At 40.8% G+C, this 13320-nt stretch overlaps 1 protein-coding gene across 2 annotated transcripts in view; it reads right to left on the minus strand.

Moving 5' to 3' along the window:
- The window catches only part of LOC121278775 (arf-GAP with SH3 domain, ANK repeat and PH domain-containing protein 1-like), a 393348-nt gene that overhangs the window by 367282 nt on the left and 12746 nt on the right, over positions 1-13320 (minus strand). The window contains exons 1-2 of one of the 2 annotated variants that reach the window (XM_041189210.1): positions 1574-1597; positions 983-1109 (exon numbers count right to left, since the gene is read on the minus strand). In XM_041189210.1, the coding sequence (XP_041045144.1) occupies positions 983-1108 (126 nt within the window). In that variant the 5' untranslated portion in view covers position 1109; positions 1574-1597. Of the gene's footprint in view, positions 1-982; positions 1110-1573; positions 1598-13320 lie in introns of those variants that run through there. The other variant, XM_041189209.1, reaches the window with a different exon arrangement.

The following is a 13320-nucleotide window of genomic DNA, read 5'->3' on the forward strand; positions in this document are numbered from 1 at the left end:
AAGAGGAATAAGGGGGGGAAATAAGAGGAATAAGGGGGGAAATAAGAGGAATAAGGGGGGGAATAAGAGGAATAAGGGGGGGAATGAGGAATAAGGGGGGGAATAAGAGGAATAAGGGGGGAATAAGAGGAATAAGGGGGGGAATAAGAGGAATAAGGGGGGGAAGTAAGAGGAATAAGGGGGGAAATAAGAGGAATAAGGGGGTGTAATGAGGAATAAGGGGGTGTAATGAGGAATAAGGGGGTGCAATGAGGAATAAGGGGGTGCAATGAGGAATAAGGGGGTGCAATGAGGAATAAGGGGGTGTAATGAGGAATAAGGGGGTGTAATGAGGAATAAGGGGGTGTAATGAGGAATAAGGGGGGTGTAATGAGGAATAAGGGGGGTGTAATGAGGAATAAGGGGGGTGTAATGAGGAATAAGGGGGGTGTAATGAGGAATAAGGCGGGTGTAATGAGGAATAAGGGGGGTGTAATGAGGAATAAGGGGGGTGTAATGAGGAATAAGGGGGGGTGTAATGAGGAATAAGGGGGGTGTAATGAGGAATAAGGAAGGGGGGGGGATGTAATGAGGAATAAGTGGGGGCTGATGGAAATGAAACAGCTACTCCATCCAGCAGCTTGCCGAACAGCGTCGGCTGGCAAAGCTCACTCTGCCGCTCCGGCACTTGAATTATGCAACAGGAAAATACGCACTCTTAAACTGGAGGATATGAATGTAGGGCGTACATTGGGAGGTAGAGAGAGAGAGAGAGAGACAAGCACCGTGCGGTGTATGATAGATGGCTGGCTTTCGCCATGCCACCGCCACCACCACCACCCCCCCACCCCCCCCTCACTCTCTCACTCTCTCTCTCTCCCCACCCCACCCCACCCCCTCCCTCCCCGGCAGCGCCAGCCCTGTGCCCTCTCCCTCAGACTCTTCCTTCCTGTCCCGAGTGTCTTTTTTTGTTGGCCGCTATTTGATTGCTTACTTCCCTTACCTCCTCGAGCAGGGTCGCCGTGTTCCTGCAGTTGAGCAGTTTGGTGGTGAAGCTGGATGTAGTCGGCGAGTTGTAATCTTCCGTCGTCTCGGCTATAAACTCCGACACCGAGATTTGATCGGGCATCCTTCACCGAAAAATAGGAGCGAGGAGGGGGATGGTGGTGGTCCAGCCAGGTGGTGATGTTATTGATGTAGCCGATGGAGTGTTTTTTTTACATGAAGAAAGGAGGTGGGGGATGGGGAGAGAAACAATACGAGACCAGATTAATCAGTGGCGCTCGCACGGACGCTCCGGGGCAGCAGCGGCAGCCGGGTTCCCTCGCGCACGCGCGTCCTGCGTCTCCGGCTCGCGCTTGGCTGTCGGTTAGTTTTTGTCTCGGAGTCTCGCGCAAGGTGGGGGTTGGTCGTTTGCTCTCCTCGCCCCGCCCCTTCCTACCGTACTCTCACTCTCGCCCCGCCCCTTCCTACCTTACTTTCCCTCTCGCCCCGCCCCTTCCTACCTTACTCTCCCTCTCGCCCCGCCCTTTCCTACCTTACTCTCCCTCCCGCTCCGCCGAACACCCTCTGGCCCCGCCCCTTCCTAACTTACTCATCCCTCGTCCTGCTGCTCTCCTCTCTCAGCTCCTTCCTCATGTACTCTCCCTCTAGCCACGCTCCCTCAACGCCCCGCCCCGCCCCGCCCCTCCCTCTCCTACTCGCCCCGCGGCCCCCTCCCGGTGCGCTTTCCCTCGCACCGCCCCTTTCCACTGTGCGCTCCCTCTCGTCCCGCCCCTATGCCACACCCACTGCGCGCCGCCCCGCCTCGCGACGCCGCGGACAGATGCCGGTCACATGGCAAAATAAGGAAGTGCTCGGCGCCTGCGTGGCAGGGCTAATACCTTTCTGCCATCCATCTCTCCACTATCTGATTTGTCTTCAGCAGAGAGGCTTTTTTAAAAATTTTAAATTCGTTTTTCCCTTTCTCTTCCCAGTCAAGTTCTCTCACATCTTTCTGAATATGCCCTACTTAAAATGGTTGCCTCTCAATCACTCAGGGATATATCTGCTTTTTCACACAACTTATGTCTCCTGGAAACAATTGTTCAGGACAAAATGAACAGTCACTTAGACAAGTACAGGATAATGAAGGAAAGCCAGCATGGATTCATTAAAGGGAAAATTATGTTTCACTAACTTGGAGTTTTTTGAGGAGGTAACAGAAGGTTGGCGTGGATGTGATGTATATGGATTTTCAAAAGGCATTTGATACAGTGCCACACAACAGACTTGTGAGCAGAGAGTGAGATCAGATTGCATTCTGTGATGAAAGTCATCAGCCAGAAACATTATCTCAGTTTCTCTCTCCACAGAGCCTCCCTGACCTACTGAGTATTTCTAGCATTTTCTGTACTTATTTCAGATTTCCAGCATCTCTAGGGTTTTGCATTTGTGTTTGGGAGCAGATCTTTTTGGTGGATAGTGCAAATGTCATTGAACACCTTAATCATTAAGGCACAGTAACATACAGGGCAAGTAGGTGGAATTTCACTCGTTGACTCTCATGGAATAATCCACCTAAATGGAGGTAAGCTGTCTATGTTTAACTTTAGAAATTTGAGGATTGCTTGCTAATAAAAACAGCAACCTCCTTCAACCTTGGTGTAGAGGGCACAATTTCAATTTTCATCGGTGACACAAAATTTGAAAGCATTGTGAACCATGAGGAGGATAGTATAGAACTTAAAAGGGGCATATACAGGAATGGGTGGACAGGTGGCCAATGAAAATTAACACAGAAGTGTGAAGTGATTCATTTTGGTAGGAGGAACACAGATGAGCAAAGCAGGATGATCAACTGTCCCTTACTTTACGGGATCATCCCATATATGTATCTGTTTTCCTGCTGCATTGTGCTGGGATGTCGTTTGTCCTGTAATTAGGAGCTTCAAATCTCATGCATGCAGAGTACTTGCTCTCCTCCTGTTTGCACACTCTAACAACCCTGACCAACCGCCCATCCCCACTCTCCTCCCCACCACCCATCCAGCTCTGGCAGCACCTACCGACCCCCACCTCAGCTTGTGTGGACCTTCATGGCAGAAACTGTCCCTTTATTTCCGCTGTGAAAGTTGGTCACCCTGGAGCAGGGGGACCTAGGTATATATGTGCATAAATCATTGAAGGCGGCAGGACAGGTTTAGTGTGGCTAATAAAGCATATGGCATCCTAGGCTTTATCAGTAGGGACATAGAGTGAAAAAGCAAGGAAGTTATGTTAAACCTGTACAAAACACTGGTTCTACCTCATCTGGAGTACTGCATCCAGTTCTGGGCACCACACTTTAGGAAGGATGTGAAGGTGTTAGAGAAGGTGCAGAAAAGATTCACAAGAATGGTTCCATGGATGAGGGTGTTCAGTTATGTAGAAAGATTGGAGAAATCTGTACTGTTTTCCTTGGAGAAGGGGAGGTTAAGAGAAGATTTGGTAGAGGTGTGCAAAATCATTAAAGGTCTGGACAGAGTAGATAGAGGGAAACTGTTCCCATTGGTGGAAGGATCAAAAAGCAGAGGACACAAATTAAAGGCAGTTGGTAAAAGAAGCAATGGCAACATAAAGAAAAAACTTCACACAGCAAGTGGTTAAGATCTGGAATGCACTGCCTGAGAGTGTGGTTGAGGCAGGTTCTATTGAGACTTTCAAAAGAGAATTGGATCATTCATCACCTGAAAAAGAAAAATTTGCAGGGCAATAAAGAAAAGGCAGAGGAAAAGGCATTAGGTGAATTGCTCCTTCAGAGTCCAACAACAGACATGATGGACTGAACAGCCTCCTTCTCGGCCGTGACCATTCGATAATTCTATTCTAGTGATTGTAGATGCAAACATCTACAAAATAATGGTAGGAACACAAGAAGCCTGCTTACATACTTGTCCTATGCATATGTCTCCCTTCAAGGTTTATTTGTATTTTGTAATTTGTTTTCAGGCTGAGCCCATCATAAAACTTTCAACTTCTTACACCCTTCCAAAGTTACAGGTAGTGATAAATCACTTCTTCACTTTTGATTATATCCTCTTCTACTCCCTCCTTCTCCTCTGTTTTTCCTCTCTGTTTCTGTGCTGTCACCAGTCCTGTGTCTCAGCTTCTCTTACACATTCTCGCTATCCATCACTCTTTGTTCCCATTCTCCTACACTTAGATTTGTGTTTATCACTATAGTCTCTCTCGTTCAGGAGTTTCTTTGTCATTACATTTTTCTTCCATCTTTTCAGTGCTTATATCTGCTCCATTTATTGTAATTTTTTTCTGTGCTGATTTTCCATCCTTTAATTTCCCATGCTCCAAAACGTGCACACCGGTGATTCCTCCCCATCAAATTTAACTGCTTTCTGCACTCTTCCCAGTACTGTCTGCTGCCTGCTTGTTGTTCTTGACATTTCCACTTTAAAGGATGTAATCAACTGCCCCTCCCGAACTGCAATGGTGTACCACACCATTCTCATAACATTTGCTAAACCTTAACCCCTGCTTTTCCATCTGTCCCTGGTGGCAATTGCACAACTGACCCTCATGTTTTTTTGGAGAGGTTGTTTGGAAAATTTCTCATGTAAACATAAAAAAAAAACAAAAGCCTGTTTTTCTCCACTTATTGTGGAACTATGGGCCTAGAATTTGACTAATTAAAAACACATTTTCTTACATGGACTTAAGATCAGGTTCATGGTGTCTGCCTCCTTACTCCATTTAGCATGCAGGAAGCTTCATATGATCTGCTAACAAACATCCTATCAAGTTACAGTCTGTAATTGCTGCACTTGCATCATTACCAAGAGCTTCTTTGCAGTATGTCATTAAAATAAAGGCTGCAGCCAAGATTCTATCAAAGTGGACTCAGCAATATTGGAAACCTTATCTCTCATACAAGCTATTAATGATTCTCCTAGAATCTCTCCCTTTACAGCTTCCAAAACAATGTGGATGCTTCTTGTGCATTTGAATGCCTACCTATTACTCATCATTCTCACCTACACTGTGAAGGACATTTTGTCTCCCTTCAGGCACATTGAATATCCTTTGACACATGCCACAAATGCTATTCTATCTCTCTCCCAAAGTGTGAGTTTTTTCCCCCCCAACTTTTCTGGATTGTTCCCTTTCTCTTTCTTTAGGGCATTGGGTATCTTTCACTCTGGATTTGACTCTGCTCTCTCACTCTCTCAATATTTTTAATTAATTTGAAGTTCATGACTGAGAATCCTGTGCAATTTTGATTCCTGTCAAGTTAGCATCCTTAATTGCATCCCATTGATTTATCATCAATTTATTTTTAGGATGCACACAATTTTTTTCTGAAAGATAATTTTAAAACTAAATGGTATACACAATCACTATCTGGGCACCAAGGAGAATTTTATAAATTGAAACATTATCTACCATTTTTAATGCAAAGACAGCATGTCTCTTTTTTTAAAATAAATATTGATTTTGATATTAGGTGGTGACCTATAATTATTTTTGTTTTTATAAAATATATCCTTTCAATTAAATTTAATTAAAAATACCTGTTTAAAAAAGATACAAAAAGGATGTGATTGCACAAGAGAGAGTGCAGAGGAGATTTAAAAGTATGTTGCCAGGTATATAGAAAATTTTAGCTATGAAGAAAGATTGGACAGGCTTTAGGGTTGTTTCCATTGGAAAAAGGAGGCTGATGGGAGATTTAATTGAGGTGTATAAAATGATGAGAGGTTTAGGTAGCGTGGAAAGGATGGGCCTATTTCCCTTAGCAGAGATATCAGTAACCAGGAAGCATAAATGTTAAGTAATTGGCAGAATGAATAAAGGGTGCTGAGGAGAAAATTTATCATCCAGAGGGTGATGGGATCTGGACCCCACTGCCTGAATGGATGGTAGAGGCAGAAACTTCATCACATTTTGGAAATACTGTACTTGGATATGTGCATGAAATGCTACAATCTACAGGGCTACAGACCAAGAGCTAGAAATAAGTTCATAAGAAATAGGAGCAGGAATATGCATTTGGCCCATCGAGTCTGCTCTATCACCCAATAAGATCATGGCTGATCTGATTGTGGCCTTAAGTCCATTTTCTTGTCTGCCCCCCCATAATTCTTGACTCCCTTTTGAGATTAGACTGGATAGCTCTTTTTTCCAGCGGCATAGCTATAATGGGCTGAAATGCCTCCTTTTGTGCAATTTTTTTTATTTTTCTAAATGTGGCATATTATGCTAAATAGCTCAACGCTGGAAGAAATTTGGTCCTGACAAGAGTTGCCAACCCTCCAGCATTGGTCTGGAGTCTCCATGCATTGAAGATCAATCTCCAGGGCAATGCTGTGTGCATTGCTGGAGAAAAATCATTGGGACATTAAAAATATTGTTTCATTTTGTCATTTCCTTTGAACATTTCCTTTACCAGATAGAAATATTGAAAATGGAGGGAAAAAATGATGTTTGGCTGGCAGTCAAGCATCATCCAATTGGGTAATGCATCTTTTTGCCTTCAAATTGGCGTAGTAGGCAGTATGTTATAAAGATGGATGCGTTGGCTGACTAGTGAGGGCAAGTCATGTGATGAAACCTTCAGGAATACTTTAATCACATGTGGCAACCCTAGTCCTGACTACTTTAGAAAAAAAAATCAGTTCTTAAAAAATTTTGCAACAAAAAATTTGAGTCACATCAGTAGGTTCCATGTTTGAAAAAAAAAGGTTCTATTCTGAAACAGAACTTTTATTTGCTTCACATTTTGCACCATGCAATACTATATAGATACAATTAACATTAAGTAGATATACCAGCAATAAATTTCAAGATTGCCACAAAATTGAAATTCAATCAATTTATGCAATCAACTCCATTTCTCACCACAGTTAAATATGTATTTTGTAAAATATAGATGGAGAACTAAAGCTGGTTGGGATTGATGAATCACAAAGAATCATTCACTGTGATTAGGTACTGTTTCCTTTGCTGAAGAGTAAAATTTGATGGTGCATGCCATCAACGGGATGTTAATAGGGAAAGAAAATTAAATGCTTTTTTCCCCCAACAGCTAATTGCAGAAGAGAGAGCTTTGGAAACAGAGTAATAAAGATTACATGGAAAGGAGTGAACATAAAATAATAAATCTGATGGGCAATCTGTATTGTGAATCATGAAATATGCAGCTGAAACACAAGCAGCCCTTTGGCTTGCAAAATGTAATTTTTTAATATTGACATATTAGCTTCTTTATTTTATTTTTTGCTGAGGTTCCTTTTAAGCTGAAAGATGGACAATTTTTCAATTTCCATCATTTCCTGAAATCTTTCCATCTTTGCATGTACCATAAGATATTTACCTATGCATCTCCCTCAATTGAATGGGGAAGTGTGTCTGGTGTGTGTCATTTTCTTTCCAGCAAACTGTCCAACAGCATGAATATATTTGTATAATGAAAATAAAAATTAAACAGAAAAAGTATTTTGAAAAAATATATGGGAGAGACAAATAACCTCTTTATAGTAGCACAAAGAAACCAAATTACTGCATCAATTTACCCCCTTTATGTTATGATAAATATAGAGATTTTGTTGCATTTGTATTATTACAGATCTAAGAATTGAAACTGCAAACTTACATTCTCCCTGCTTTCCTTTTCCACACATTATGATGAGCTGCATAACTAGAAGTGTTAGCAGCGATGGCCAAGTGCCACTGTCTCCTTTTCTGAATTTTTAAGCCTTTCTGCTTCTGTTCACATATTGTTCAGTGATTTTGACATCCCATGCTGCTCCAGCAACTGGTGTTACTTGTTAGTGTTGAGAGAGCTGACTTTGTTTGGAATATGTGCTACCCACTGCTCCATGCAACTGCTCAATTTCCCCAATGCTGGGACACTCAGTGCAGGTGAATCAGCAAAAGGATAAACACTGTAGCTCATAGAACTGCTTTTTTAAGTGATTCTGTACTATAAACAATCTAAATAAATATGAATAATCAAATAATGCATCCAAGTGTTTCTGATAAATACTTAATGTACCACTGACTTTTACCTCCAGATTTTTCCCTGGAAAATATGAAACAGAATTTTTCTCCAACGATTTTCAGCAAGATTTAATTTTCTGGTATCTTACACTAAATGGGCTGCAGCAGTTCAAGAAGACGGCTCAGCACCACCTTCTCAAGGACAATTAAGGATGCGCAATAAATGCTGGCCTAGCTTGTGACACCCACATCTCAAGAATAAATAACAAAAATTATTAGTAAGCTCACAGAAAATAAAAAGGCAAAAATTAAATACCTTAATTATGAGTGCTTTCCACAAAATTACTCATGAAGATAGAACAAAGAAATATAAGTTTAACGAAAAACACTAAAGCAAAGCAAGCACATTTTTATAAAGTGCAAATGATGCAGGTTTGATTTGGTACCAGATATCAACAACAAAACTGCAGCAACTTTCTAGTACTGCCGGCAGCTAATTCATTTACATGGGGAAATTCTTAAAAAATATAAAAAGAGAGAAGCAGACAATTTTTTTTCTTCTTTATGGCTCTGGGATAGTGAATATATAGGGCGCACATTTTCTGGACTGCCAAAGGCTTCCCAAGGGGGAATATATGACCTAAAATATACTGACAGTGCATGCAGCTGATTCAGTACATTAGCTCTTATTTCATGCCATTTAAGATGTGTCATAGCAAAGGGAGAAACAAAATGTTGTAATGGTTTTGGAGCCTATAGTCGACAGTGCTCATGTCTCAGAAGTACACAGTGAAAGAGTGTTATCATCCCTGCCCAAGCATTGTGTTCAGCACCTTTTTTAGATTTGATAGTTTCTGCTGTTGCAAATGCACAACCTCTCAGCTGATAGTGATCTAACACTGAAAGCTGCCAAGGAGCCATTCACTGACCACCTCATCATTACAGAGTGAAGGGTGCTACCTGAAGAGGAAGGCCTGCTAAGAAAAATCTGAGGGAAAGATAGTCAACATTTTATTAAATCAAACAGACTTTCATGAACAGAGAAGCCAAATGATTGTTTACCAAATTAGTTCCAAATTTATCATTTCAATATTGTAAATGTAACAACTATGTATAATTTCTAGTTATATTCTAGGAGTATGTGTAACATTTAAAATATTAGCTGAATCATTCAACCTCCATTGAAAATTGCTCACAGTTGTATATAAAGCTATAGGAAAAATATAATCACAACTCCATATTCACCTTTTACTCAGGTGGTCAACTCACAAAATAGTTAATATCAAGAAAAATTAAACTTTGGCTGCACATTTTCTCTCTGGATCTCTGTCTTATTCCCTCACAACTTTTTATGTGTGTCTTCTCCTTTTACATCTATCCCCCGTTTCTCCCACACCTGCATGCACACATACTCACATGTTCTTTGTATCCAACTACTCTTTGTGTCTCTTTTTACATGTAACTACAATAGTAACTTGTATTTATACAGCACCTTTAATGGAGCTTATAAAGCAAAACTTGACATTGAGCCACACAGCAGTTATTAGGGCAGATGGCCAAAGGCTTAGTCAAAGAGGCAGGTTTTAAGGAATGTCTTTGAGGAAAAAAGAATAGAGAAGTTTAGAGGTGTAGGAAGGAAATTTCACAGCTTAGGGCCTCAGCAGCTAAAGGCATGATCAACATTGGAGGAGCAATGAAAATCGAGGACGGAGGCCAGAATCGATGGGGTGCAGAAATCTCAGAGTGGAAGAGATTACAGAGATAAGGAGGGGTGATGCCTTGGAGAGATTTGAAAACAAGGATGAGATTTTAAAATCAAATAATTGCTAAAACGGGAAACAAAGTAGCTCAGCACGCACAGGAGGGATTGGTGAATGGAACCTGGTGTGAGTAAGGATATGGGCAGCAGAGTTCTGGACAACCTCAAGGTTATGGAGGATGGAATGTGGGAGGCCAGCCAAGTATGCATGAGAACAGTCAAGCCTAAAGGTAACAACAGCATGATGAGCTTTTCATCAGCAAAATGAGCTGGGGCAAGGGTGCAGGCAGGCAATGCAACCCCAACAAATGCTGTTCAAATGCAGTCAGGAAGGACATAAAGAAACAGCATGAAAGGATTAATAATGATCTTGGGTCTACGTTCAATTTTCACTGGACTGAAGATTTCCATGAAGTCAGAATGTCCTTCACATGTTAGAATAATTAAACTTAAGCTACACTCATTAGAAAACATCAGGTTGCACAAACAGCAGTTTTCATGAAATATGCAACCAGTGTCAAGAAGTTGTGAACAATTGCACAGCCCACGCATCCTGCATGATGTTTCTGCGGAAACTTTTTTGGTAACGAAAGAAATTTTTACTAAAAATATCTCATGAAACATTAGTGTTTTCTGACAGCAGCATTCTGTATTGCTTTGAATATTTAGCAAAGAATTACTTGTTAATAATTTTTTCAGCATTGTGGAACTTTCTCTAATGACAACAACAAAACTTGTAGCTTGTCTGTTATAATTCTTCATCTTTGTGTTTTAGTGTTTCTTTTATTTTTTATACTTTCTTATAATGATTCACTAACTACAAGCTAGTTGAGTACTCCTAAGGCAGACTACATAAAAGTATGTATTTTTATTATCATTTAAAATTTTGGTATGATAAATATTGCTGCAATGGAACATTGCATTCACATAATTTGAATACACTTAATTATGTACCATAGATGTCGGTGTATAAGTAGACATTTGAAGCCTCAAAGTTCCTCCAAAAAGGATTTGACTTATACACCGAAAATAAAAGTGAATGGCTGGCATGAGTGTGGGTGGTTGCCATTTTGAAATGTGATCTGCCTCTAACACAAAGGGTAGGCACGTTTTAAACTCCCATGCAGCTTCGTAACACAATCATATTGCCTGCTTGATCCCTGATACCCATTTATAAGGGACTGATAAGTAAAACATGCATTTGTGGGGAGAAACATTGAGGCTGACTACTATAGCATGTCATGGCTGAAAAGAGGGTGGACTTCTATGCCAAGTACATGCAAAAATATGACTTTTGGCCCATAAAAATGGGGATGTCTTATACAATTTATGGTAATATCCCTTGGTCAGATGGAATATTTATATGTATGCATATTCAAACTCTCAGTACTGCACTGGAGTGTTAGCCTAAATTTCTGGACTCAAGCTTCTGGAGTGGGGCTTGAATTCAGAATCTTCTTATGCAGAAGTGAGACTGCTATCAACTGAACCATAGCTGACACCTAGGAATGCCTACAGGTTTGTTATCACATGGTCACTAGGACCGAGGAAATCATAACCAAGAACAGTGATGGATAAAATGGAATCACACTAGAAAAAGACTAATAAATCTTGGAAAGTCATCAGTCAACTAATAATTTGGCTCTAAGCTTAATATGTTATATCCATAATATTCAATACTGCTGCCTTGCCTGAAAATGTATATTTTTTTTACAGTTAGATATAATATAAATCCATTAACCAAATGTTTAGGATTTTAAAGTAAGTCATTGTCCTTTTGTTTTTTTTGGACTATTTATTATTTATTAATAGATCAAAAAAATTCTATTAACAGTAGCATTCACCATAATTTGCTTTAACCTCAATGAGGTGTAGCACAAATTTCAGTTTTTCTTTGGAAAAAATGATGTTTTTTTATTCATTCAGGGGATTTGGATCTTGCTGGCTAGGCCAGCGTTCATTGTCCATCCCTAACTGCCCTTGAGAAGGTGGTAGTGAGCTGCCTTTTTGAATCACTGCAATCCATGTGTTGTAGGAACACCCACAGTGCTGTTAGAAAGGGAGTTCCAGGATTTTGACCCAACGACAGTGAAGCAACAGCATTATAGTTCCATATCTGAATGGTGTGTGGTTTGAAGGGGAACTTGCAGGTGTTCCCATGTACCTGCTGCCCTTTTCTTTCTAGGTGGTAGAGATTGTGGGTTTGGAAGGTGCTGTCAAAGGAGCCTTTGTGAGTTTCTGCATTGCATCTTGTAGATGGTACACACTGCTGCCCCTGTGTGTCGGTGATGGAGGGAGTGAATGTTTGTGGATGTGGTGCCAATCAAGTGGGCTGCTTTGTTCTAGGTGGTGTCAAGCTTCTTGAGTGTTGGAGCTACACTCATCCAGGCAAATGCAGAGTATTCTATCACACTTCTGACTTGTGCCTTGTAGATGGCAGACAGGCTTTGGGGAGTCAGGAGGTGAGTTACTCACCACAGGATTCCCAGACTTTGACCTGCTCTTGTAGCCATCTTATATGGCTGGTCCAGTTGAGTTTCTGGTCAATGGTAGCCCCAGGTTGTTGACAGTGAAGGGTTCAGAGTTGGTAATGCCATTGAATGTCAAAGGGAGATGATTAGACTTTCTCTTGTTTGAGATGGTCATTGCCTGACACTTGTGTGGTGCAAATGTTACTTGCCACTTGTCAGCCCAAGCCTGGATACTGTCTAGGTCTTACTGCATCTGGACATGGACTGCTTCAGTATCTGAGGAGCCACAAATGGTGCTGAACATTGTGCAATCATTAGTGAACATCCCCACTCTGACCTTATGTTGGAGGGAAGGTCATTGATGAAACACATGAAGATGGTTGGACCTAAGACACTACCCTGAGGAACTCCTGCATCGACAGCCCAGGACAGAAATGATTGACCTCCAACAACCACAACCATCCTCCATTGTGCTGGGTATGACTCCAACTCTATGATTTTATGCACTGTAAACAACTTGGCTTATAATTCAGCATCCAAAAATGTCTGTTTAAAGACTTTGGAAACCTTCACCTTTATCTTAAATCTTTTTTTACTTGGTTCAAATTGTAATTATTCATTCAACTAATAAAGGAATTCCTATCAGCTCACTTATTGGAATGTCAACAGGCCATAATTTTTTTGCTGAAGGCATTTAACGGCTATTATCATTAGTCTTGCCCTTGCAGAGTTAAGTTTTTACATTTTTGCGTGTAAAATTGCTAAACATGCAAACTGATAATGGCACAGCAAGAGCAACAGGGAACGGAGTGAACAGGGTAACTGTGTATCTCCTTAACCAATCAAATTGAAGGTTTGTGAAATTAACAACGCCATGGCTGAGAAGGAAGTTTAAATTAAAATGGGTGAATTCAATGTCAAATCAGGTACAAAAAAAGAAATAAAGAGGAAAAAGATTGGATTACAAGGAAGATGAATGAGACAGCAAGGAAAATATTTTTGCACAATTGTTAAACTCTCCAGCAACAATTAAAACCTGAAGGCCTGAGACACCACTCTTATAATTGTTCACCTTCTGGGCCATCAAGGTTGATTGGTGGTCATTACCAATTAACATGTTGTTAAAAGAATACTTAA

This window comes from Carcharodon carcharias, chromosome 6, assembly GCF_017639515.1.
Source record: "Carcharodon carcharias isolate sCarCar2 chromosome 6, sCarCar2.pri, whole genome shotgun sequence".
In the NCBI taxonomy this organism is placed as follows: Eukaryota; Metazoa; Chordata; class Chondrichthyes; order Lamniformes; family Lamnidae; genus Carcharodon; species Carcharodon carcharias.